At 68.4% G+C, this 23595-nt stretch overlaps 8 protein-coding genes across 8 annotated transcripts in view; 4 read left to right on the forward strand and 4 right to left on the reverse strand.

Annotated features, from left to right (window-relative positions):
- Window positions 1-369: 369 nt before the first annotated feature.
- F751_5409 (Synaptosomal-associated protein 25) lies at window positions 370-2091 on the forward strand (the record flags this gene model as incomplete). The annotated part of the gene is made up of 6 exons (XM_011402531.1): window positions 370-423; window positions 587-682; window positions 868-1001; window positions 1228-1439; window positions 1681-1778; window positions 1978-2091. The coding sequence occupies 6 exons, from the start codon at window positions 370-372 to the stop codon at window positions 2089-2091; spliced, it is 708 nt and encodes a 235-aa protein (XP_011400833.1).
- Window positions 2092-2594: 503 nt separating this feature from the next.
- Window positions 2595-6360, reverse strand: F751_5410 (Squamosa promoter-binding-like protein 9; the record flags this gene model as incomplete). Its single annotated transcript, XM_011402532.1, has 7 exons — window positions 2595-3176; window positions 3737-3970; window positions 4628-4834; window positions 5108-5462; window positions 5583-5735; window positions 5965-6213; window positions 6305-6360. 7 exons carry the CDS (start codon window positions 6358-6360, stop codon window positions 2595-2597), a joined length of 1836 nt encoding a protein of 611 aa, XP_011400834.1.
- Window positions 6361-7151: 791 nt separating this feature from the next.
- F751_5411 (hypothetical protein) lies at window positions 7152-7990 on the forward strand (the record flags this gene model as incomplete). The annotated part of the gene is made up of 3 exons (XM_011402533.1): window positions 7152-7433; window positions 7602-7760; window positions 7910-7990. 3 exons carry the CDS (start codon window positions 7152-7154, stop codon window positions 7988-7990), a joined length of 522 nt encoding a protein of 173 aa, XP_011400835.1.
- Window positions 7991-10092: 2102 nt separating this feature from the next.
- On the forward strand, window positions 10093-18806 carry F751_5412 (Regulatory-associated protein of TOR 1; the record flags this gene model as incomplete). Its single annotated transcript, XM_011402534.1, has 12 exons — window positions 10093-10245; window positions 10671-11250; window positions 11507-12162; window positions 12413-12517; window positions 13497-13590; window positions 13885-14369; window positions 14543-14769; window positions 15026-15089; window positions 16873-16965; window positions 17254-17432; window positions 18029-18353; window positions 18549-18806. 12 exons carry the CDS (start codon window positions 10093-10095, stop codon window positions 18804-18806), a joined length of 3219 nt encoding a protein of 1072 aa, XP_011400836.1.
- A 411-nt stretch (window positions 18807-19217) lies between these two features.
- On the reverse strand, window positions 19218-20680 carry F751_5413 (hypothetical protein; the record flags this gene model as incomplete). Its single annotated transcript, XM_011402535.1, has 4 exons — window positions 19218-19347; window positions 19527-19751; window positions 19865-20211; window positions 20540-20680. 4 exons carry the CDS (start codon window positions 20678-20680, stop codon window positions 19218-19220), a joined length of 843 nt encoding a protein of 280 aa, XP_011400837.1.
- A 767-nt stretch (window positions 20681-21447) lies between these two features.
- Window positions 21448-22330, forward strand: F751_5414 (hypothetical protein; the record flags this gene model as incomplete). Its single annotated transcript, XM_011402536.1, has 3 exons — window positions 21448-21577; window positions 21683-21798; window positions 21923-22330. 3 exons carry the CDS (start codon window positions 21448-21450, stop codon window positions 22328-22330), a joined length of 654 nt encoding a protein of 217 aa, XP_011400838.1.
- On the reverse strand, window positions 21942-22175 carry F751_5415 (hypothetical protein; the record flags this gene model as incomplete). Its single annotated transcript, XM_011402537.1, has 1 exon — window positions 21942-22175. The coding sequence occupies one exon, from the start codon at window positions 22173-22175 to the stop codon at window positions 21942-21944; it is 234 nt and encodes a 77-aa protein (XP_011400839.1).
- Window positions 22331-22447: 117 nt separating the features above from the next.
- Window positions 22448-23595, reverse strand: part of F751_5416 (Ferrochelatase-2, chloroplastic) — a gene marked incomplete at both ends in the record, with an annotated part of 3509 nt that continues 2361 nt past the window's right edge. Inside the window, 2 exons of the mRNA XM_011402538.1 lie at window positions 22448-22653; window positions 23432-23571. Coding sequence (XP_011400840.1) covers window positions 22448-22653; window positions 23432-23571 — 346 coding nt within the window. The remainder of the gene's footprint in view (window positions 22654-23431; window positions 23572-23595) is intronic.

Below are 23595 nucleotides of genomic sequence, written 5' to 3' on the forward strand. Positions count from 1 at the left end.
GCGATCGAAGGCTTTTCGATTGTTCATCAAGTGATCACTGATGTCATCATGATTTCGTCGCCTCGACGCACACCAGTCAGCAACCGTGGAATCGCGTGCGATGTCAGGGTTTGCCCCAGCACGCTTGCTGACCGGAGGAGAGACAGGTTCCGCATGCCGGAGCACAGCATGCCGGCGAGCGTTCCACCCTTTGGAACCCTGCCTTCACGTCGATTCTTGTCGTTGCAGTGCCCTGACAGATTTTTCCTCGCGGTGTGCGGAAGCACCCCGAGGAGGATGTCGTACGCGCCTCCCCGCCCCAATGGGCGTACCCGGGCTCAGGCGGAGGCCACAGACAACCTCAGCCCGGCAGAACGCCATATAATGGAGATGGCGAAGCGGGAACACCGAGATACGACTGCCGCGGCCAAGCGAGCTGCCCAGGTGAGTGGTGGAGGCGTGGGGCTTAACCTCCATGTTGCCGAGCTGCAGGGTCACGCAGCCGTGCTCGGCCAGCAGGAAGACCCGCCCAGCCTGCATGTCAGCCTTGCTTGCTGCCTGGTACTCTCGTAAGTAGCATCGTCTTGGTTCCTCACCATGTGAGCAGATAGCTGACGAGACTGTGGACGCTGGGAGAAACACCTTGGTAGAGATCCATCGGCAAGGCGAGCAGCTGGATCACATCGAGCGGGGCCTTGACCACGTGAGTGTGGGTGTCATGTGCAGTGAAGAAGTGGTATGACCTGACTATGCTGAGGGGGTATGGAAGTGGTCTTCCCACTGTAGGCCAACATAGCTGTCACCCCATCCTGTCGAGGGCCCCTTCAACATGTGGCGAAGCCAATGCAGTCAACTTGCACCCACCCTCGACACTTAAACTGCTTGCAGATGGAGGAGGATGTGAAGGAGGCCAGCTCCCTTGTGAAGTTCATGCGGCGCTGGTGCTGCTGGCAGCTGTGCTGCTGCTGTTTGGATCCGGAGCACAAGAAAGGGAGGCCGAGTCGCCAGCAGCGCCTCAAGATGTGAGCATTGCATGCAGTGCTGGGTGTTGGTACCCATAGTCTTAGAATGTGCTCGCTGCAGAGCTATGAGCTAGGACAATTGGTTCGCTCCCGCTGATGTTGGTCACCGGCTGTGTGTCATTTGGTGATCATGATTTGGGGTATTTTAGATGTGTGCCTGCCTGCAGCCCTTTCAGTCACCCGCAGCCAGTCAGCTCACGACCTCCATACCCTTTTCCTACCCCAGGCGGGGCGTGACAAGCTTGGACCACCGAGAGGAGGTCGCCAACAAGCACATGAGCGCCGCTGCCGCGGTGGACCGCCTCATAAAGCGGGATGACGTGGCTTACAACGGGGATGAGACCGGTCAGCGCAGCGAGCTTTTCCAGACAGCAGAGGCCATCAGGTCGGAGCGAAAGACCACGTCCATCGGCTTTGGAAAGTTCCCGGGCATGGCCGGTGAGTGAGGAGGTTGTTTGGTGTTGCGGGCATGGGATTCTGGATGGGGTCGGTACCCTTCTGCTCTGTGCTTGCAACCTCAGGCAAGAGCAAGCTTGGTGGAGAACCCTTGACTGGCCTGTCCCGGACTGCCTCGTTGGGTCAAGAGCTGCTGGAGCCTGCCTCAAAAGTTGGCAGGAAAGGGGCTTGAATGCAGGGCAAGGATGTCCCGAGCCCCAAGCCCCTCCCACATCCTACGCAGAGTCTGATCGATCTGAGCTCGACAGCGAGACTTTAAAGCAGGAAGGATACCTGGACAGCATTGGGAAGGCGGTGGAGAGCATGAAGGCCCTCGGACAGGTGAGGGCAAGGCTGGAGGGATCGGCCACCTGCCTCAGGCCCGCTAGGGTTTAATGGGAATGATCTCGGATCCTGACGCTGGCATGACGAAACCCCTGCATCCAAGTCCGAGCTTGTGGCATGTGCACGATGGGGGAGGTGAGTAATCTCCAGCCCAATATCAATCAATGTATGCTCTCATTGACCCCTCGCCCAACAGGAGATGTCGAACGAGCTCCAGGTCCAGGACACGCAGATTGAGCGCCTGCCCACGCGGGCAGTCAAGGTGAACGACGACCTGAACCGGCTCAACAAGACCATCGCCAAAATCTGAGGGCTGCGCGGCTGCATTGCCCAGGCAGAGTCCCGCTCGACGGCGGTCTTACGTTGGTGACATGCTTGTCCCGGCCCTTGCCCCTGACGTTTTCCACATTGGTTGATTTGCGCGGCACATGCTCGATCCTCTCGCCTGGATGTGGCAGCTCACCTGCTGCAACCCTGCCCCTGGCCAGGAGTCTACACTAATTTCCCCCAAAGTTGACAAGACCATCTCCATTTTGTTGCACCTCCTCGCACCAATGACAAGTTGCTGCCCCCTGCGCTGCTTGTCTGCTATGACAGGCTACAACTGCCCCAGTGGCACCCAGCCATACTCTTAAAAACGATATCAAAGCCGACATCCAAGCGTTTGTACCGTACATACAGATGGCATATAAAGGTACCAGAAAAAAGTGTACAGGCAGCGCCGTGCGTTCGAGCTAGTCAGATTCAGGTTTATTGGGCAAGATCCGGCGAGCACAGTGACAAGCCCCTGGCAGGGGGCTCGCAAACTGTCATTCAGCCGCTGCAGCAGGGGCAGTCGCCGGAGCGCAGCCCACAGCCCAGGCCGCCACCGGAGCAGCAGGAGCCGCAGGTGCGGAGCGCGCAGGGGCAGCTCCCCTTGCAGCAGCAGCGCTTGGGGGTGTCGGGGGCGACCGGCTCCCCGCTGCCGGCCCTCGCGAACGAGCCCAGGGCCAGGGCAGGCTCCGCTGGCACCGCGCCAACAGGCCCAAGCGCACAGCAGGTCGCCCTGTGCGGGGCCGGGTGGAGTTTGGGCGAGGGCGGCAAGGCATGTCGCCCCTCCGCCTCGCCTTCCAGAGCACGCAGGCGCGCCGCCAGTGCGTGGTGCCCGCGCCTGGCGGCGAAGTCGGACGCTCGGTGCCCCGGCGGCAGCTGCGAGGCGGCCGGCGGCCGCACCCCGCCCTCCAGCAGGGCCTCCACCAGCCGCTCCGCAGTGGACTCCTCCCCGGCGGCCGCGGCCAGGTGGTAGACCGAGAGTGGGACGGGCGAGGGTTTGCCGTGGCGGTCGGTGCCGTCCCGCGGGCCTGGCAGGCTTGAGCTGGCCGGGGACGAGTTCCACAAGCCCCAGCCCAGCACGATCTGGCGGACGAGATGGGTGGTGGTGGTGGTGGTTGAGCGATCGTCGGTGTCAGTGCAGATCAGGCTACCTGGGTCTGTGACCCCACGCTGTCCGCGGTTGTTGTCTACAACGGCAGAGTCCCTCCTTGGGCGCCCTCCGGACGAGTGAACCCCCAGCCTCTCCCCCGTCCTCGAGGGCTGCCAGCGCATGCACCCAATTCCCCAGAAGCAGGAGCCCACCCGAAGTTTCCGCAGCCACAATCCCCACCGGGTTTCCCCACCTTGACGCAGGCGGGGTCCCCCGACTGCACGGCGGCGTGCAGCAGGCCCAGCCCCGTGCCCGGCGGCGCTCCAAGGCGCGCGGCGCGGCGCAGCGTGGCCGCCACCGCCGAAGCGTGCACAGCGTGCAGCAGGGCCAGACCGTCCAGGCCCGCGGCGCGCGCACCCGGCAGCGCGCGCGCCGCGCCCTCCACCGCCTCGACGACGACGTCCAGCGCGGCGCGCGCGGTGGCGGCCAGGCCGCGGCGCAGCGCCCAGAAGGCCAGGCGCGCGGCCGCGCGCTCAGCGCAGCCGGGGCGCACCTTGCCACGCCCGCCCACGTGCTCGTACACGAGGCCCAGCGCGTCCAGCATGCACTGTGCATCGCCCTGCACCGCCGCAGTACTCACCCACGCAGTCAGCTCGGCGGCCACCGCGGGGCTGTCCACCACCAGGCACCGCGAGCCCCGACCGGGAGGGGCCAGGTAGGGGCCCTTCTGCACGTCCACGTGCAGCAGGCCGGGCAGGGTGGGGGCCGGGATGTCCAGGTGGACGGTCTGTGTGGGTGGGTGGGGGGGCCGACGCCGCGCAGAGGGGGGTCCAGCCTGGCAGCACGTGCCGAGGGGCACGCTCGCCTCGGCGTTCGTCGCACTCCTGCCCATCAGCGCCGCTGCACTCCTGCTCCCGACACCTGGAGCCCCCTCGCCCGCACTCCCTCCCTCCAGCCATTCCACGTCCTCTGCGGACAGCAAGGCCAGGCGCCGGACACAGCAGCCGCAGCAGGCGGCCTCCAGGTCGCCGAAGGAGGCCCCGCCGCCGCCGGCGCGCCGCCCCGGGCCCCTGCAGGCGCAGTCCGCGCAGGCCACGGCCAGCGGGTCGAGGTAGGCGCCCTGCAGCCGGCACAGCAGCTCCGCGCCGGTCTGCGCCAGGTTGGTCCCCGCCACGCACAGCCGCACGGCACCGCGCCCGGCCGCCGGCACCGGCGTGGCGAGCAGCACGCGCGGCGTCACGCTGTGCACGCTGGGCACCAGGCGGTGGCGCCCCGCGTCTCGCACGCGCCAGCGCTGCGCCACCTCGCCGCGGTGCAGCAGCGCCAGCGCCGCGCCGCTCTGCACCAGTGCCGTGCCCGTGAGCCAGGGCGAGGCGGGGCCGCGGCCGCGGCCGCCGGAGTCGGTGCCGCCTGCGCCGCCTGCGTCGTCGGCCCCGGGACCGACCCGACCAGTCATGGCCGCCAGCACAGCGCCCAGCGCGTCTTCGTCGCAGCGCGGTGTGCCCTGGACCACGGCCTGCACGGTGAGGTGCAGGCAGCCAGGGCGCAGGTAGGCCTCCAGCGAGGCCAGGCCGGAGCCAGGGGGCGCGCACCAGGCCGCCAGCTGGTCGGCCAGGTCCGGTGGCAGCTGCTCCGGCGTCGCGCCAAAGAGCTTGACCGAGATTCGGGAGAGGAGGAGGGGGGGCCCGGGCGACGGGGCCGCCGCGGTGGGAGGCGAGGCGGGGGCGCGGCGGTCGCCGGGGGCGGCGACGGGGCCTGGCCCCCACCCGAGGTCCTCGGGTCCCATGAGCTCGCAGGCCAGCTCGAAGCCGTCGGAGGCGGCAGGGAGCGGGGTCGGGGGCAGCAGCGCCTCCAGCCCCGCGGGCGTGCCGCCGCCGCCGCCGTCGTCGCTGTCGCCGCCAAACCCCGGCGGCAGGTCCAGGACGGGGGAGTCAGCCAGCTGCTGCGTCAGCCATCCGCTCAGCTCCTCCACCAGCGCATCGGGGGCGCTGCCTGTGCAGGCGCCGTCGCTGCGGCTCTCGGATAGGGAGGCGCAGGACTCGCCGCCCGCGAGCCAGGGCTGCGACAGGGAGGAGGAGCTGGGGGGGGGCGTGGACGTGCCCGGCGCCCAACCCCAGCCACTCGAGGGGTTGGCAAGGTCGAGGCCGGCCCAGGCTTGCTCGGGCATGATCTTGGTCGGGGCTCCACTGCTCCCCGGCAGGCAGCCGCCGTTGTCGGAGCCGGAGGCTGGCATGGTTGGAGTGCCGATGGGGGCGGATGGAGACGCACCAGACTTACGCCTGCATGGCGTGGCGGGGGGTTGCTGAGGTGTGACTGGATGCTTCACGGGCAGTCACATCGCTGCTTGTGAGGACCAGAAGGGGGCTGTCGCAGACCCAGGCAGGTACCACATGGCCCACCTCCGGGCGTTGTGCTTCTCCAGCTGCTTGCGGCACGACTTGCGCTGCCCGTCAAACTCCGCCAGGGGGTGGCTCACGCCGCAGCGCTGGCAGAACCTCAGCAGCTCGCCGTCCTTCAGGAAGCTGGGCGCCTTGATGTGCTCCTCACAGATCCTGGAGTGAAAGGAGTGGAGGGGGTAGGAGAGAGGGGTTGGGAAGGGACAGATCAGAGAGTGGAGGGCACAAGACTTGAGCATGCCATGCTGGGTCGGGCGTTTGGGAATGTTTGCATCGCCACCACATCTGGCTGCACTCAACCTCCCAGCCATGTGCGGCGGCACGCAGCAGGCGCAGGCATCCCAACCAAGCCACATGCGTCCATTGGTGTGCAACCACTCCTTACCTGTTCCTCTGGTGGTAAAAGGTGAGGTTGGCCAGCGGTTTGTGGCAGCCGTCCGCCTGGCAGACGTTCTCGCGCACAGGCTTCCGTGCCGGCGCAGGCGCCGGCCGTGAGGGCCTGCCCGGCCGGCGCGCGGGCTGGCGCTGGACCCTGGGGGCGCTGGCCGTGGCGCAGCATGGCTTGGTCACCGGGGTCGCGATGGGTGTGGCCACCATCCGCACCGAGTCCCACGCCCAGTCTGCCGGGTCCCAGCTGGGTGAAGCGCCTGCATGAGTGGATGGGTTGGAACTGAGGCCCGCGCGCTGTCGATTCCAGGGCTGCAGCACGGGAGCAGGAATCGCACGCGGTCGCACCGGAGAGGCGCTCGGGGAGGCCTGGAGGAGGCACGTCGTCGGCCATTGGGTGAGAGCGTGGGGCGGGTGTACCAGCACCGGACCCTTCAGCGCATTCTCCAGCCGCCGGTCTTCGCCGGTAGACAGAGACCAGAGCTTTGGGTCGTCTTCACGCGCATGTCTCCACTCTCATCAAAATCGTTGTGGGCTAAACACCGTCAGGCGTGTGGCTGGAGGTCAACCCCGAGCTGGTACGAAACCTATGAGCCCTATGACAAGGTTGTCGCCGGTACCGAGTTTCGGCGCCTCTCCTGGGAATAGCTACGGGGTTTTTCTCCTGATATCGTCGCACCCGCCACCCGTCATGCGGGCGTAGGGTGCGCTTTCCGTGCCCACGACCTCCCGTAGCAAAATGAGATGGGGGAGTACCATGCAGTACCCAAAACCCTGCGATTTCTGAGATGCACGGGACTTCGAATCAAGCGATGGCAATGGCGCGACACAGCGTGGTGCACCTGATTTCTAACCAGAACGAGTGAACAACGGTCCGTGGTGAAGCTGCTCTCGAGCAGCCCTGCACATCCTGAATCTTGCGCGGTGAGTGACCGACAGAAGGTGGCGCAGAACAGCCCTTTGCTGTGTCGTGCTGGAGGCAGTGGTGTTCTACCGACAGGAGGCGCGGCGGACGATGATCGATTCGAATTTCACTGCACTGAAAGCTTTGCGAGCCCGTAAATCAGCCATGGGGTGGACCTCTACCTGCACCCCGGGCTCCCCCATGTTGACCACGGCTGAGGTTGACTGCGCCGCTCGCTCCACCTCCCGCAGGCTCGCGTGGTCCCAGGGCCCCACACCGTCATGGTGAATCCGAAAGACAAATCCATCGTGGCAGGGGAGAGCGGCGGCGGTGGCGGTGGGGGTGGGGGTGTATCCCTGGGCAAGGGCGCCTGGGACTGCGACACCAACACCCCCATCCCCCCCGAGAAGGAGGCGCTGGTGTTCGAGGAGGTGGCCACCATGGACTACCCATTCGAGGGCATCCCCACCGTCCCACCGCGCAAGGACATGGACCACTTTGCCTTCTTCTGCGGCGGGTGCCGGTACCGCGTCTCGGGCCAGCCAGACTGGACCGTGGCCAAGGTCGGCGTGCTCTGTTGGCACCTGGATTATGAGCCCGCCCTGTGCGTCTGCCAGTCCGCAGGAACCTGGGATGAGGTTGCGATCCTGTACCCAACATCAACCACCACTCGCTGCAGCTTCTGACCATCACGCCCCCAAACCCCAGTCCAGCGCACCCCTCTCCTGCAGATCAAGCAGGCGCTGTTTGACGGAGGCATCGCCCGCGCCAACAAGCCAGAGGGCGTGCGGAACACGCCGGGCATCCAGGCATGGAGCGATCTCGCCCTCATCTACGCCGGTCAGCGCATGGAGGACGAGAAGACCCTGGCAGAGTACCACGTGCCTCCAGTGAGTGGCTGAAGGGGTTCCGCAGTGTATCGCCGCGCTGCAGCAAGGTGAAAACCGTCTCGCCAGAGGGCTGCCGCGATACGCAGCGGCGAGTGACTGACAGAGCTTCCCACTGGCTCTCACACTCCTCTGGCCTACGTGCCACGCAGGGCTGCAAGACCATGATAGCCATCGAGGGCGCCAAGCTGGACCAGAGGCGGCCAGACCCAGACTCGGCATACTGGAACTAGGGGGGGGGAAATTGTTGCAACTGCGGCATGCGCTGGCGTGCACCTTGCGCTTACTTGCGATCGGCATGCGCGGTAGTTTCACACACTGAGCTCCTGTTCCCGCTGTCCACGCCCTTGGAGCCGCTGAATGGTTTTGTACATATTCGCTGCACCGCCCATCGGACATTGGGCAGGACTGGCTGGATTTATTGGTGAACACAGGGCCGACCACCAACGAGCAAAGAAAACACTGGGGAAAGCAGCCACACATTAGTGGTTGCCTTGAAACAATGCGGTGCTGAGTGCATCAACTCACAATGGGCTGCGCAGGGCCCCTTTCAGCTGAGTCAGCCTGCTGGGGATGCGCCGCACTGCTCCCCTCCCGGGCCGCAGCGGCGGCTCGGGCCGCGAGTCTCGCCTCGGCCTCAGCTGCCTGCCTCTCGGCCCGGAGCTGGTCCAGCTGGGCCTGCCGCCTCGTCAGGCTGTCGGCCCTCACGTCCCCAAACAGTCTCTGGAAGCAGGGGGAGGGTAGTGCGGTCGTGATGACAGAGGTGGCCCTGGGGGTATCCCCCTTGCCCTTGTCATCCTCGAGGTTCCAGGGTCTTCAGATCTCCATGCCATGCCCCCCAAGCCCCCCAACCGCACTCTCTCCCTGTCAATGGGATACCTCAAGAACAAGGCCTCGTCCATACCCCCAACCCCTCCCTCCTCCCATCCGCACACCAAGCCTGCCCAACCTGCCTCACCCCGGCATTGTTGCCCTGCCAGGCGGCAGCTGTGAGGGGGTCCAGGACTATGGCCCCGCCCATGAACACTGCACCCAACACAGCAAGATAGACGGCGTCTGCTCGGCTGAAACCCCTGGTGAGCCGGTACCAGGCGGCAATTGGGTCTGTGGCCGTGCAGGGAGGGCAAGGAGCTTAATGCGAGGGGGGTGGGGGGGGCAAAAGGAGTTAAGCTTGGAACACTCAAGGCCTGGACTCGCACACAGTCCTCACCAAAAAGACCGGGGCGGGGGAGGGCGGTATCGAGCCGAGGAGCCCCCTCTGGAGGCCCAGCCGCCATAGTTTGGGGTCTGGCCACGCGGGGGAGGCCGGCCGCCCGACCCGGGCCGCCGACCTCCTGTAAGGTATCAATCAGGGTGTCAGAACATCCGCGCAAACCAACAGGATCAGTCCCTGCCGTGCGGCACAGCCGTGTTAGGAATGCATGCATCACGCAGACCCTCCCGTGCACCCGCCCCCTGTGCACCTTGCATCAGGGCATTGTATGCTTCCGTCAATGCCTTGAAATTTGCGGCTGCTCGTTCCTGCGCCTGGGCTCCCGACTGCGCAAACCTGCAGCATGTATGACAGTGTATCTGGCTTCATCGTCGCTCAAACCCCCCTCATTCACCAGAGTGGGATGATGGGAGTAGGGACTGACAATACAGCCCAGGCAAGGACATGCACTGCCGGGATTTCGATCACACCACACACATGTCGGGATGACACTTCATGGCTGCGCGGCGGAAGGCGGCCTTGATGTCATCCTTGCTCGCTCCAGGCTTCACGCCCAGGGCAGCATATGGATCCATGCCACCCTCACCCCTGGAGCTGCCCGGCCATGTCAGCGACCTGTCCCACTGTCACGCACGAGGGAAGGGGCTGGTCGCGGGCTACAAGCATTTTATAATGCAACTGAATGCCTAATGTATCATCGGTATGTCATGTCATAAAGTATGCAAACGAATGCCTCAATTGTCCTTGGTGTGCAAGGTGCCATCATCTCGCGCCCCGCCGAGAGGACGAGGGCACCAAATCCTGGCGAGACCCGGCGATGCAGGGTTTGCGATGCTCGGGGCGCGCCAAGTACGGGCGCCCTTGCACACTCTCCCTTCGATCGTGCTGTGAGACCCTTGGGGGAGCAGCGATATCCTGCGCAGGCTCTTCCCCCCACCCAGACCTCCCCCGGAACCCTGCAGACCCGGCCCTCTGGGAGTAAGGGCAGGCCGCTGTGAATGCATGGCACCCTCTCCAATACATCACTGCATTCTTCTCTGATTCCCTAAGCCTGGGGGATGCCTGCGGCGTGACCACTGCCCCTGGCACTGGCTCCTGCACTCGCGACCCACCCCTGTCGACATGGACAGCCCCATCACCACCCTCGGTGTGACCACCCTGTCCATCCACCGCGTGGCCGCGACCCTGGAGAAGCTCATCAGCCGTGTGGAGGAGCCGGGATCCCCCTCGCTGCTCACGGAAGAGCTGTCCCGCAGGCTCTGCCTCCAGGACCCGGTGGGTGGGCGGCTGGGAATGGGAGTCTCTGGTGTCCCCTGCGACCTGCCCTGGGTCCAGCACCAGACTCTGGGCGGTGTGCTTGGTCGCCAGGGATGATGGGAAGGAGCCAGCGTGCTGCGCCGCAGGGCACCTGGCGTTGGCCTCGGCGCCCACTGCCCCTCCCACCTCGCGACGTCCCCTCGATTATCCGGTGCTGTCTCACCCCTCACCCACCTTCCAGCCTCTGACTCTGGTGCCCCCACCCCTCTCACCCCCCCTCACACACACGCGCGCGCGACACACAGGCCTTCGCCTGGCTACGGGAGGAGAGCGAGCACGCGCGCCCGCGCCTGCTGTGCGAGGCGCGGCACGACGAGCTGGCCGGCGCCCCCGCCGGCCCCGGCCCCGGCGCGCGCGAGGGCCTGGTCTCGCGCTGGCGCCAGAAGGAGCGGCTGAAGACGACGGCGGTGGCCCTGGTGGTGTGCCTCAACATCGGCGTGGACCCGCCCGACGTGGTCCGCGTGTCGCCCTGCGCGCGCACCGAGTGCTGGATCGACCCGCTGAGCATGCCGGCGGCCAAGGCCCTGGACGCCATTGGCAAGAGCCTGCAGGTGCAGTACGAGCGCTGGCAGCCGCGCGCCAAGTACAAGATGCACCTGGACCCCACCACAGAGGACGTGAAGAAGCTGGCCACCTCCAGCCGGCGCGCGGCCAGGGGCGAGCGCGTGCTGTTCCACTACAATGGGCACGGCGTGCCGCGCCCTACCGCCAACGGCGAGATCTGGGTGTTCAACCGCTCCTACACCCAGTACATCCCGCTGTCGCTGTACGACCTGCAGACCTGGCTGGGCACGCCCGCCATCTACGTCTTTGACTGCAGCACCGCGGGCCAGATCCTGCACAGCTTCAAGCAGTTCATGGCGCAGCGCGCGCAGGAGGCGGAGGGCTACGCGCCTGGGGCGGCGGGCAACGGCAGCGCCTACGCGCCCTCCTCCGCGCCCTCCACCGCCAGCTCCCTCCCGGGTCAGTGTGGGGTGGGGTGTGGGCTCTGGGTTCTTTTGTGTGCGTGTATGTCCAGGTGTACGGGTGTGTCTGGGTTTGAGACCGCGCATGCGCGCTGGGCGGGTGTCAACTGCGCGTGTGTGTGCGGTGACGCGTCCACCCCCCGCCTGGCCTGAATGCGCCCCGACCCCAGCCCCACTCCGCACAGGGCATCCCATCTCCTCCTCCTTCCAAACATCCAACCCACCCTCCCACCCTCCCTTTCCCAATCGCGCAGAGGGCGGGCTCCCCCCCAGCCACCCGCCCGCCGACCCCATGCGCTCCTGCATCCTGCTGTGCGCCTGCGGCGAGGCCGACGTGCTGCCCCAGACCGCGGACCTCCCCGCCGACCTCTTCACCGCCTGCCTGACCACCCCCATCAAGGTGGCGCTGCGCTGGTTCTGGGCGCGCAGCGCGCCGCGCTGGCGCGACGCGCTGCCCGAGGAGGAGCTGCGCGCGGGGCTGGCGGACCGAGTGCCCGGCAAGCAGACGGACCGCAAGACGCCGCTGGGCGAGCTGAACTGGGTGTTCACCGCCATCACCGACACCATCGCGTGGAACGTGCTGCCGCGTGCGCTCTTCCAGCGCCTCTTCCGCCAGGACCTGCTGGTGGCCTCGCTGTTCCGCAACTTCCTGCTGGCAGACCGCGTGATGCGCGCGCACGGCTGCACCCCCGTCTCCCACCCGCGCCTGCCGCCCACGCACCAGCACGCCATGTGGCAGGCCTGGGACATGGCCGCCGAGGCCTGCCTGCTCCAGCTGCCCGCCATGCTGGCGCCGGGCAGCACGGTGGAGTACGTGCCCTCCCCCTTCTTCTCCGAGCAGCTCACCGCCTTTGAGCTCTGGCTGGAGCACGGCTCGCCGGACAGGCCGCCCCCAGAGCAGCTGCCCATCGTCCTGCAGGCACGCTCGGAGTATTGCTTTTGTTTTTGTCAGGGGGGCCGGGGGGGGGAGTGGGGGAAGGGGGGGGGAGCCCCACCGTGTCTGCAGGCGCCGTGCCCGACGGCGCCCACCGTGCCCAGGGGCCGAGCGCCTCTGCGCCCCTCACCCTCCTGAATCTGAGCGTCCATCGGCGCCCAGGCCCCCGACCAGACCCCCTCACCAACCTCGAACCCCCTTCACCTCGCGCATTCCCGCTTTGCAGGTCCTGCTGAGCCAGGTGCACCGCCTGCGCGCCCTGGTCCTGCTCGGCCGCTTCCTGGACATGGGCTCCTGGGCGGTGGACCTCGCGCTCTCAGGTGCACCTGGGGTGGATGGGAGGGGTTCTTGAGGTTGTGCGGTGTGGAGAGGGGTGGGCAAGCTGCGGAGCTGATGGGGTGGCACGTGCCGGAGCGGGCGTGCCCCTGGCCGTGACACACCCTGGAGCGCCGTGCGCGTCGATGGGTCACAGTCCGGCGTCCGAGGCCCACTCTGCGCAGCTCGCGCTCGCTCACGCCGACCTCTTCACCGCCTGCCTGACCACCCCCATCAAGGTGGCGCTGCGCTGGTTCTGGGCGCGCAGCGCGCCGCGCTGGCGCGACGCGCTGCCCGAGGAGGAGCTGCGCGCGGGGCTGGCGGACCGAGTGCCCGGCAAGCAGACGGACCGCAAGACGCCGCTGGGCGAGCTGAACTGGGTGTTCACCGCCATCACCGACACCATCGCGTGGAACGTGCTGCCGCGTGCGCTCTTCCAGCGCCTCTTCCGCCAGGACCTGCTGGTGGCCTCGCTGTTCCGCAACTTCCTGCTGGCAGACCGCGTGATGCGCGCGCACGGCTGCACCCCCGTCTCCCACCCGCGCCTGCCGCCCACGCACCAGCACGCCATGTGGCAGGCCTGGGACATGGCCGCCGAGGCCTGCCTGCTCCAGCTGCCCGCCATGCTGGCGCCGGGCAGCACGGTGGAGTACGTGCCCTCCCCCTTCTTCTCCGAGCAGCTCACCGCCTTTGAGCTCTGGCTGGAGCACGGCTCGCCGGACAGGCCGCCCCCAGAGCAGCTGCCCATCGTCCTGCAGGCACGCTCGGAGTATTGCTTTTGTTTTTGTCAGGGGGGCCGGGGGGGAGTGGGGAAGGGGGGGGAGCCCCACCGTGTCTGCAGGCGCCGTGCCCGACGGCGCCCACCGTGCCCAGGGGCCGAGCGCCTCTGCGCCCCTCACCCTCCTGAATCTGAGCGTCCATCGGCGCCCAGGCCCCCGACCAGACCCCCTCACCAACCTCGAACCCCCTTCACCTCGCGCATTCCCGCTTTGCAGGTCCTGCTGAGCCAGGTGCACCGCCTGCGCGCCCTGGTCCTGCTCGGCCGCTTCCTGGACATGGGCTCCTGGGCGGTGGACCTCGCGCTCTCAGGTGCACCTGGGGTGGATGGGAGGGGTTCTTGAGGTTGTGCGGTGTGGAGAGGGGTGGGCAAGCTGCGGAGCTGATGGGGTGGCACGTGCCGGAGCGGGCGTGCCCCTGGCCGTGACACACCCTGGAGCGCCGTGCGCGTCGATGGGTCACAGTCCGGCGTCCGAGGCCCACTCTGCGCAGCTCGCGCTCGCTCACCCGCCCGTCGCTCGTCACCCACGCCCACCAACCCCCCCCCCCTCCCATCGCACTCACCCCCTCCCTCTCCCCCAAAACAAAACCCCCAAATCCCACCAGTGGGCATCTTCCCCTACGTGCTCAAGCTGCTGCAGACCACGGCCGCCGACCTGCGCGCCACCCTAGTCTTCATCTGGGCCAAGATCATGGCCTGGGACGCCAACCCCCAGGTCCAGGGCGACCTGGTGAAGGACGGCGGGCACGTGTACTTTGTCAAGCAGCTGGACGCGCGCGGGTCTGGGCCCGGCGGCCCCGGCGCGGCGCCGCCCGCCGCCGCCGAGTCACGCGCGCAGGCCGCCTTTGTGCTGGCCGCGCTCTGCGACGGCCACCCGCGCGGCCAGCTGCTTTGCGCCAAGGCCGGCCTGCTGGGCGCGGTGCTGGGCCAGATGCCACAGGCGCTGGCGGCGCTGGCCGCCGGCCCCGGCGCCGGCGGCGACGGTCAGAGCCGGCGCTCCAGCGCGCTGCTGGTCAAGTGGCTGGCCCTGGTGCTGGGCAAGGCGGTGGAGGGCCAGCCCGCCCTCTGCGCCGCCGCCATGGCAGAGCAGGTCTGCCGCAGGTCTTTGTGTGGTGTGAGGAGGAGGGGGGCGGTGAGAGGGATGTCTTTGACGGCGGACGGGCGCTCCCCGCCGACGCCGCCCCGGGCCGTCCGCCTGCGTGCGCCAGCCTCCTCACCGTGCCACATGTCGCCACAGGATCCCCGCTCCTTCCTTTCCTGCAGGCGCACGACATCGTGGCCAGGCTGCTGGCCAGCGCCGACCCGGAGGTGCGCGGGGCGGCCTGCTTCGCGCTGGGCGCGCTCATCCAGGTGGACCCGGGCGAGGAGGAGGCGGAGGGCGAGGGCGAGGCCGCCGGCGCCCAGCCCCCGGCCTCGGAGCGCTGGAAGCAGGAGCGCGCCATCGCCTGCAGCCTCATGGAGATGGTCTACGACGCCAGCCCCGTCGTCAGGTGGGTGCCGGGGCCTGTTTTGTGGAGGGACATCTCTGTGTACTCCGGGAGGGGCCATGTGTTTGTTTTCAAAGTAGGTATGTGGAGGGGTAGGTGCAGGGGATCGAGGGGGATCATGGAGCTAAAGAGCACGGGACCCCTCCCCCCCGAGGGCTCGCAGCCGGCCAGCGACGCCGAGGCCGTCCGATGCCCCTCAAACAGCCGCACTGCAATCCTTACCCCTCCATGCTCGGCACGACACCAAAAATTCGCGCAGGGGCGAGGTGGCGTGCGCGCTGGGGCGCCTGGCTTCGGGCCATGGCCTGCTCTTCCAGGCGGCGGTGGCCGCCTTCAAGCGCGCCACCCCTGCCGCGGCCTGCATCCCCACGCGCGCCGGCGGCGCGGGCGCGGCCGCCTCGGCGCCCGCCGCCGCGCCGGGCGCGGGCACGCCGGGCGGCGTCGGCGTCGGCTCGCTGCCCATACCCGCCGCCACCTCCGGCTCCGTGCCGCTTGCGGCGGGCGGGGCGGTGGGGGCGGGGCAGGGCGAGGGGCCGGGCGAGAGCACGCAGAGGCCTCCTGGCGGCGGGGGCGCCGGGGCCGCGATGGACAAGGACGGCCGGGAGGGTGAGTTTCCATTGGCGGGAGGGTGTTTTCAGGTGATGCTGGTGTGGGACGGGGTGCTGTCGCAAGATGTGCCGTCTCAGCTCAGGACCAGGCACTGAACTTCCCTCTCCTCACCGTCTCCAGACACCCCCCTCACCCCACCCACCATTCCAGCAGACGGTCGGGAGCGGCCAGCCACGCCGGCCACGCCGCCGCCGCCTGCGGCCATGCGCGAGGCGCCGGCCGCGCCGCGGCCGCTGGCGGGGTCCACCGGCTCCACGTCCTCCCCCGGCGTGCGCGCGCGGGGCGACGCGGCCTACGAGCCGGCGCTGCTCCTGGGCCTGGGCGGCGAGGCGTCGGACCCCGGCGGCCCCCGCCCGCGCTCTTGCCTCGCCCGACGCCGCGCGCGTGGGCGGCGGGCTCTACGCCGCGGTGCTGGACGCGCTGTGCACGCTGAGCACCGACCCCGCTCCGGGCGTGGCCGCCGCAGGCCTGGCCATCCTGCGCCGCGTCGGCGTGGAGCTGGTCCTGGCGCCCGCGCCGCCCGCGCCGGCCCCCGCCGCGGCGCCGGCGCCGGCCTCCAAGCTGGGCCGCGCCAGCCCCGCCGCCAGCCCGCGCACGTTGAGCGGCGCGCAGAGCACCTCCGCGCTGGGCCTGCCCCCGGGCCTGCGGGGAGGTGCGTCGTGGGTCGGTTGTGTGCGTGTTTGGGGGAGAGGGGAATCGGCAGCACAGGCGCCCGAGTGCAGCCTCCAACGTACTTGCTTGGCTTGTGCATGGGAGTTTGATCATGCGGTGCAGGCTCTGCAGGCCGCCCACCAAGCTGGTCGGGGTTGCTGCTCGGGGTTCGAGCCCCAGAACCTGCGGGACTTCTCCCCTCAGGGGGCTGCTTTCCTGGGGCGCTGGAGCGCGGGGAGCAGGAATCGCCCAGATCGCTCGCAGTCCTGTCACAGTCAGCCCCGCCGTCCCTCCCACCACCACTGCCCATGATCCCATTCCCTCGCTCCACGCCCCGCAGACGGCGACGCCCCGCTCCAGATGCTGGAGCGCGGCGCCAGCCTGGGCGTGCCGCGCGCCTGGCAGCCCCGCACCTGGCGCGGCGGCGGCGGCGGCGGGCACCCGCCCATGCCCGGCGGCGGCGGCGTGCAGCGCTCCGCCGCAAGTGCTGCGGGCTCGGCAGCCGGCAGCCCCAGCGCCTCGCCGCCGCTGCTGGCGGTGGCGGCCACGCGCCCGCTCTTCTTCCTGCGCCAGGCCTCGGGCGCCGCGCTGGGCTCGCTGGGCGGCGACGGCGGCTCGCAGCGCGGCGCGCCGCTCTCCCGCGCGGGCACGGCGCAGTCGACCCCGGACATCGGCCTGGCGCCCTCCGCCCACGGCTCCACGGCCTCGCTGGGCGGCCTGGCCGGCGCGCCGGAGCGCTCGGCGTCGCTGGCGGCCGGGGCGGGGGCGGGCGCCGGCGCGGGCTGGCCCTCGCCCGTCTACGCGGCCGCGTGCGAGGCCTTCACCTGGCCCCTGCTGGCGCCGCAGGCCATCGAGGAGCTGGGCCCGCCGCACGCCACCTGGCTGCACGATCCCTCGCCGGAGCTGGTGAAGGCCGGCGTGCACCAGGTCGATGGGGGGGTTGTCGCTGGTTCGAGGGGTCCAGCGGGAGTGTGCTGGGAGGTGGCGGGCATGGGCGGCGCGGGCGGGCGCGGCAGGGTGGGGGCCAGGGTGGCCCCCTGGTGCGACGCCTCCGTGCTCCCACGCCGAGTCGCGGCCCGGCAGCCGGCTGCAGACCGCTGCCCCTGACGAGATCGTTGGCTGCGAGGCCTCGCAGTCGGGGGCCCCCGGACCAGAGTTCTCACCCGACACCACCAACAGACACCCACCAGCACACGCATCGACCTTCCCCACCCCCCACCAACGCAGCGCGAGGCGGGACTGAACGCATGCAGGGGCCTGCAAACCTCCGGCCCGCACCGCGCCTGCCTGCAGGAGGGCGTGCACGCGGTGGACACCGGCTCCCAGCGCGTGACGGCGGTCATGCTGGACGCGCTGCGCCCGCTGCTGGTCACCGCCGACGGCGAGGGCTGGGTGCGCGTCAGCACGTACAACACGGGCGCCACGGCCAACGCCTTCCACCTGGGGCCGTCCGCGGCCGGCGCGGCGGCGACCTCGCCGCCCAGCGCCCCGCCGGCCGCAAACCCCGCGCCGGCCGCCACGCGCGCGCTGTTCCAGCTGAACGAGGCCGGCGACGAGCTGCTGCTGGCCTGCGCGGCCGACGGCTCGGTCCGCGTCTGGCGCGACTACTCCGTGCGAGGCGCGCAGCGCCTGGCCACCGCCTGGCAGGCGGCACTGCTGCCGCGCCGCGGCCGCGCCCCCGCCCCTGCCGTCTTCGCCTGGGCGCCGGCGGGCGCGACGCTGGTCGCCGCCGGCGGCGGCCGCCGCGACCGCGTCTTCGTCTGGGATGTCGCGCGCGAGGCCTGCGTCCACTCCCTGCACGTCGACCTGGCGGCGCAGCTGCCTCACGGCGGCGGCGCGGCGGCGGCGGCGGCGGCGGGTCGAGCACGAGCAGCACGGCCGCCGCCTCCGACACCCCCCGCCACGTCGTCTCGCCGCCGCCCTCGCCCGCCACGCCCGTCTCTGCCTTTGCGCCCCCGCCCACCATCGACCACCTGGCGGCGCCCACGCCGCGCGACGCCAGCCTCGTGTACGTGGCCGACAGCCAGGGCGGCGTCCGCATCTTCGACCTCCGCGCCTCCGTCGCTGCGCCCGTGGCGGGCCTGGTCCACCTCCGCTCGCGCCTGGCGGGGCTGGCGGTGGAGCCGGGCGGCGCGCCGCACCAGCTCGTGCTCGGCTACCCCGGCGGCTCCCTGGCCTTTGCCGACCTGCGCGCCGGCGGCAGCGGCGGCGACGGCGGCCAGCAGGGCGGCGTGTGGAAGGTGGTGGAGGCGCACAGCAAGCCCGTCATGGCGGTGCTGGCGGGGCACCCCCACGCCCCCCTCCTTGCCACGGCCACCACGGGGCAGGTGGGTTAATCCGTTTTGTGGGAGGGGTGGATCGGAGGCTCCACGTGAGCTCTGATGGGGCGAGGGATGGTTTGAGTGTGAGCAGATCCATGGGTGTCCCAACTCGCATTTCCCATCCCAAACTCCCCACCCTCCCACAATGTCGGCACACCAACCCAACCCCTTCCCGCCCCCCCCGCCCCCCGTGCACTGCAGGTGGTCAAAGTGTGGTCCCCCACGGGCGACCCGCTGGGCGTCATCCGCGCCCACACCTCCTTCCTCTCCCACCGCCCGGGCCCCATCACCTGCCTGGCCTGGGCGCCTTACGACCTGCACCTGGCCTCAGGGGGGCAGGACCGCGTGGCGGCCGTTTACCACGTGGGGCCGGGCGGCGGCACCGGCCTTTCCTCCTCCTCCCGGCCCCCCGCCGCGCCCAGCAGCAGCATCGGCCTGGCGTCCTCCGCCCACCCCTGACGTGCTTCTTTGGTCCCCCTTCCCCTCGAAATTTGTCCCCTGAACATGACCCCCGGATGCTTCGTTCTGTCGACCCGAAGAAGCGAGGAGAGGGCGCACGAGAAACGGCAGGCGAGGGAGGTCCACGGCAAGGCGAGGACGTGGTAGATTGACATGACTACAATACATGGCACTGGCACAGACCTATGCCTGAGTCTGGAGTGGCTTGCACGCGAATTCTTTGAGTCTGTGTATGCGAGTGCGCTTGCCACTAGAGATGGGACAGACCCGGCACACTCGGAAGACATGGGCCGCTGTCAGCACTCGGGTCTCAGTGTTATACAGTACCCATCAGCAGCGCGCAAAGCAATATGAACTGCGCATGCTCCGCAGTCCCATGAAGCACGCAGCAGCAGCACCCATCACCACACCTCAAGACAAGCGGTAGGTGGCGATGACAAGGAGGGCGGAGATCTTGCTGCGGTATCGTAGCGGCGAGCTATTCTGCAGCCGCTCCAGGATGTGCACCACTCGCTGCTGGTCGAGCCGCTCCACATATCGCCTGTGGTGTGAGGCAAGACGGGGAACTCTGAAAGGGAAGCACCAGGTGTGATGCCCGACGCTGCGTGGCTCTCCTTGGGCCATGCCCTCTTTGCTTGGTTTGCTGTGGAGGAGGTGGGCAGCTGCAGGGACACCATGTATCTCATCAAACACCCCTCAACCTCCACTCCCTGAAGTGACCTGAGGACTGCATCGGCGGCCTGGGCCAGGCCAAGTTCCTTGCGGGTGAGGCGGGCGATGTCCAGGAGGAGGCTGCTGCCCGGGATCCTGGCCCCTGGCCTGTCGTAGCGCAGCATGGCATCCCCATAGCTGGTCACCATGTCGCCGACGGCCAGCAGCGCCGCTTGCAGTACCGCTGAGTCAGCGTGGTGCAGGCAGCGCTGCATCAGGCGCACCATGTCGTCCCTGGGTGGAGGGAGGGGCCGGTGCTGAAAGAGAGAGACAGTGAAAGGCAGGGCCTTGCCATGCACTCGCCAACGCTCCCTTTACCCCCTTTTCCTCAACAACGAATAACTCACAAGCAGTCGCGGACAAGGGAGGGGTGAAACCGGATCATGCGCCGCAGCATCTCTATGGCCGCCAGCAGCCCCGCTAGGGTGCCAGCTCTCAGCAGCGCCTCTGTTTGCGCCATCCCTTGCTCTGGGTCGGGGAGGGGGCAGAGCTCCCGGCCCTTGCGGGGGCTGCGACGGCTCGGGCCGCTTCCAGGCTGCAGACGGTGCGAGGCGGCCATGGCGGGGCTGGGGCCGGCGGGGCTGCAGCCGCCCGGCCCTCGCGGCACCGCCACGGCTGCCCGGGCGGTGGCGATGCGTGCAGTGCCCCCAGGCCGCGGCTGGGAGGAACCGGACCTCACCGTGTCGTGGGGCTCCTGTGGGAAAGCGCGAGGGGTGGGCGCGGCACGAGTCGTCGTCCGGCCCGTGACCGGCCTCGCCGTGTGAGGGGCCCCACCCCGGCCGCTGGTGCTGGGCTGGTCCTCCGGGAGCGATTGCCCTCCCGTGGAGACGGTGCTGCGTGCATACAACTGGGAGTGCAGGGCTGGGATGCTGCTGGAGCTGGCTGCCCCTGCATCCTGGTACACAGGGGCCTCCTTTTCTGGTCCAGCCACCTGTCGCCGCCGAGGTGGAAGGGGTTATACAGGGGTGGCCCTCCGAATGGGCACCCAGAGCATCCCATCGAGCACTCGATGCGATCCTCACCTCTTCGTTTGTCCCCTCCTTGTCCCCATCTTTTGTCAGGGAGGCGCGGAAACAGCACCTCCAGAACGACATGTTCGTGTTGACGGCGGTGAGGTCCTGCTCGTGGGAGGTCGCGAGGAGGTCAGGGGAAGCACTAACCATCTAGACTTTGACCATTTTATCCGGTGGATACAATAGCTGATGTGGGGTGCCTATGCTCGTCGCTGGCCTTCGTCAACACTCCGACACTGTGCTGCGCGTGATTCGAGCGCGCACATCTGCCGGGACCAGGTGAGCTTCTTCAGGCGATGCATCACGCACAAGATAGTACGACTTACTATCAAAACTGATTTATAGGTACACGTTTAGACCTCCATGCGGGGTGTCAATTGACCGATCGCGGCTGTGTTGTTCCAAAGACCGGCGTCAGTCGATATCAGGACATAAACACCACCCAGGGAGGGAGCAGATTCAGTTTGAGTCTACCAGACTACTTAAAGACTTGGAGAGATAGGATGCAGTAGTTTGTTACAGAATGCGAATGGTCCAGAGTGCGAAGCACCACGCTCTGCCTGAGAGTGGCAGGGGAGCTGGCTGTGCAGGCACACCCATGCCCAGCGGGACACCTTCCTCCGATGCCAGCGGATCCCAACACCGAGACGATAGCACAGATGGCTGCAGTAACCCAGGGTCATCGCACCAGTCGTCGAGCAGCAGCGAGGAGAGTGTGGGAAGGGGACGCTCACAGGGCGAAGTGAGCTCGCCGGTCGACAAGAAGGATGCAGCACTGCACCTTCTCCTTGAGACGGGTATCTCAGCAGCAAGGTAAGTCTATGGTGCCCTCAGGAGCCATGTTGTCATTTGGACGGTCAGCTCAGGGCCTGGTGGCAGCGTCCTTGCCATTGTTAGGCTTTGGCTGGACTTTTCCAATGGCTCTGTCCCACCCTCATCTTGTCAGGGCCTGTCAGGCTCTGGATGCCACAGAGGAGCATGCCTCCAGCCCCACAGCCTGGGCTGAGGAGGCGCAAACGTGGCTGGCTGTAGATCAGGAGCACGCAGGTGAGCTGCTTGTTGCCCATACAGGTTCGGGTGGATGCAAGGCTTGGCCATGGTTCGACCAACATGTAGATACCGATGCTCTCATTCACATCCACAATTGAGCAGACGAGTCTGCCAAGCTGGCGGAAGGCATGCATGCGTCCCTGGAAGAAAGCCAGAAGGAGACGGCGCCAAGCTGCTTCGAGCAGACCCCTGCCCAGCTGCTGGAGGCGAGAGGATTTGTGAGGCTCTCTGCTCAAAACAGCCGTGTGCCAGAAGATGCTCACTGTGCGCATCCTCCTCCAGCTTGCTGCCCCGCTTGTGATGCCACCTCTCCCACTCCTATGCCCCACCCCCTTGTCCCAGACCTTTGAGGGCTCGCCACTCATCCAGCAGCTGCAACACTGCGAGGCGGGGCTTGGACACCCGCTGGCGTGCGACCCCTGGCCCCGGCCCCTGGTCGGCTACCTGGTCCTGGAGCGGCGCTGCATGCGCTGGTACGCCGCCGCCCGCGCCTTCTACAGGGCCCAGGCCGAGGAGGCCTGCGCCGCGCTCCAGGGCTCCCCCGCCGGCCTCCAGGGCTCCACCGCCGGCGTGGGGCCCCAGCGATGGGACGCATTCCTGGCCTCGCTGGCAGAGCGGCAGGCGGAGGTGGAGCGTGCGGTGTACGCGATGCCGGCGAACGGCGACCTGCATGCCGCCACCGACATTCCCGCCCTCTTCCAAGGGTATGCCGCAGACACGGAGGTGGACGTCATCGACCTGTGCGACTGAAGGCTCGCTTCTGCAGCTCGTAACGTCTGGGCCCTCTCCTTGCTGGTGGTTTTCTGAACCCAAACGACAGGGTATGCATGTTATTGAGGGTACAGGGCCGTTGCATGCCGGGTCACGTCATCGCGGCATGAGGGCCAGCAGGGTGCCGATGGCCCCCCGCCCCGTCACCAGCTCCAGGAGCAGGACGGAGAGTAGCGCCAGCATGGCCAGACGGCCGTTCCACGTCTCCGCGGACCGCGTCCAGCCCCAGACCCAGCCGCCGATGGGGGCGGGCAGCTGCCGCCTGTCCCGGTCGTACGTCTCCAGCAGCGCGTCCAGCTCGCCTGGGGAGGGAGGGATTCGGAGGGGCGGGTGCACGCTGCTTGGTATGGCTGGGGGGGCATGTGTTTGGGCGGGGATGGAGGCACAGGAGGGGGTTGTGCTGGGTGACGGCGCGGCTGGCCGCGGCCGGGCCGACGAATTCGTCGTCGGGAAGCCATTCTTTGAGACGGAGAGGGGATTCGTTGCCGCGCTGATGCTGGCGCGGGGGGGAAAACCATCTCGAGGATGAAAGCACACATGGGCGCCTCGGTCGGCCCGGGGCTGCGAGGGCCCCACTGGACCAGCCAGCGGGCCGTCACAGGGGGCCGCCGCCGCCATACGTGGCGGCGGCCCACAGCGCGCTCTGCAGGGCACCCCCGCGGGCCGCGGGCCGCCGAGCATAGCACGTTGCAGTGGCCAGGCTGGCGAATCCGGGGCCTGGGGAATTGGACAGCACGCGTCGCGGCAAGGAGGGGAGCGGGTGAGGGCATGCGGCGCTGAGGTGGTGGGCGGGGGTCGGTGGGCGGCGAGCACAGGCAAACAGGTGATGGTCCACGGAGGCATTCCTGAGCACAGACTACCATGATACACCAAGGCCGGATCGCGTGCCACGAGCCCAGCGGCCAGCCACAGCGCCTGACACCGCTGGCGCCCGCTCCTCCCTGCCCCACGGCTTTGAAAACCCTTGCTGCGCCGGCCCTCGGGACCCCACCCTCCCCTCGCCCCGGCCCCTCCCTCCCACCTCACCCCACCCCTCCGGCCCTCCCCGTCTCGACTCACCCATGGGCACCAGGGCGTCACCAACCGCGCTGCCGGCCACGGAGCCGGCGTAGGGCAGGGCCTCCAGCACGGCATCCGCCAGGTCGGCAATGAAGACGGGGTTGGTGTTGAGCGCGGGCACGCGGCCCCACGACTTGATGCCCACCTCCTCTGCCAGCTCCCTGTGTTTCAAGAGAGAAGGGGGG

Source organism: Auxenochlorella protothecoides, assembly GCF_000733215.1.
Source record: "Auxenochlorella protothecoides strain 0710 unplaced genomic scaffold scaffold63, whole genome shotgun sequence".
In the NCBI taxonomy this organism is placed as follows: domain Eukaryota; kingdom Viridiplantae; phylum Chlorophyta; class Trebouxiophyceae; order Chlorellales; family Chlorellaceae; genus Auxenochlorella; species Auxenochlorella protothecoides.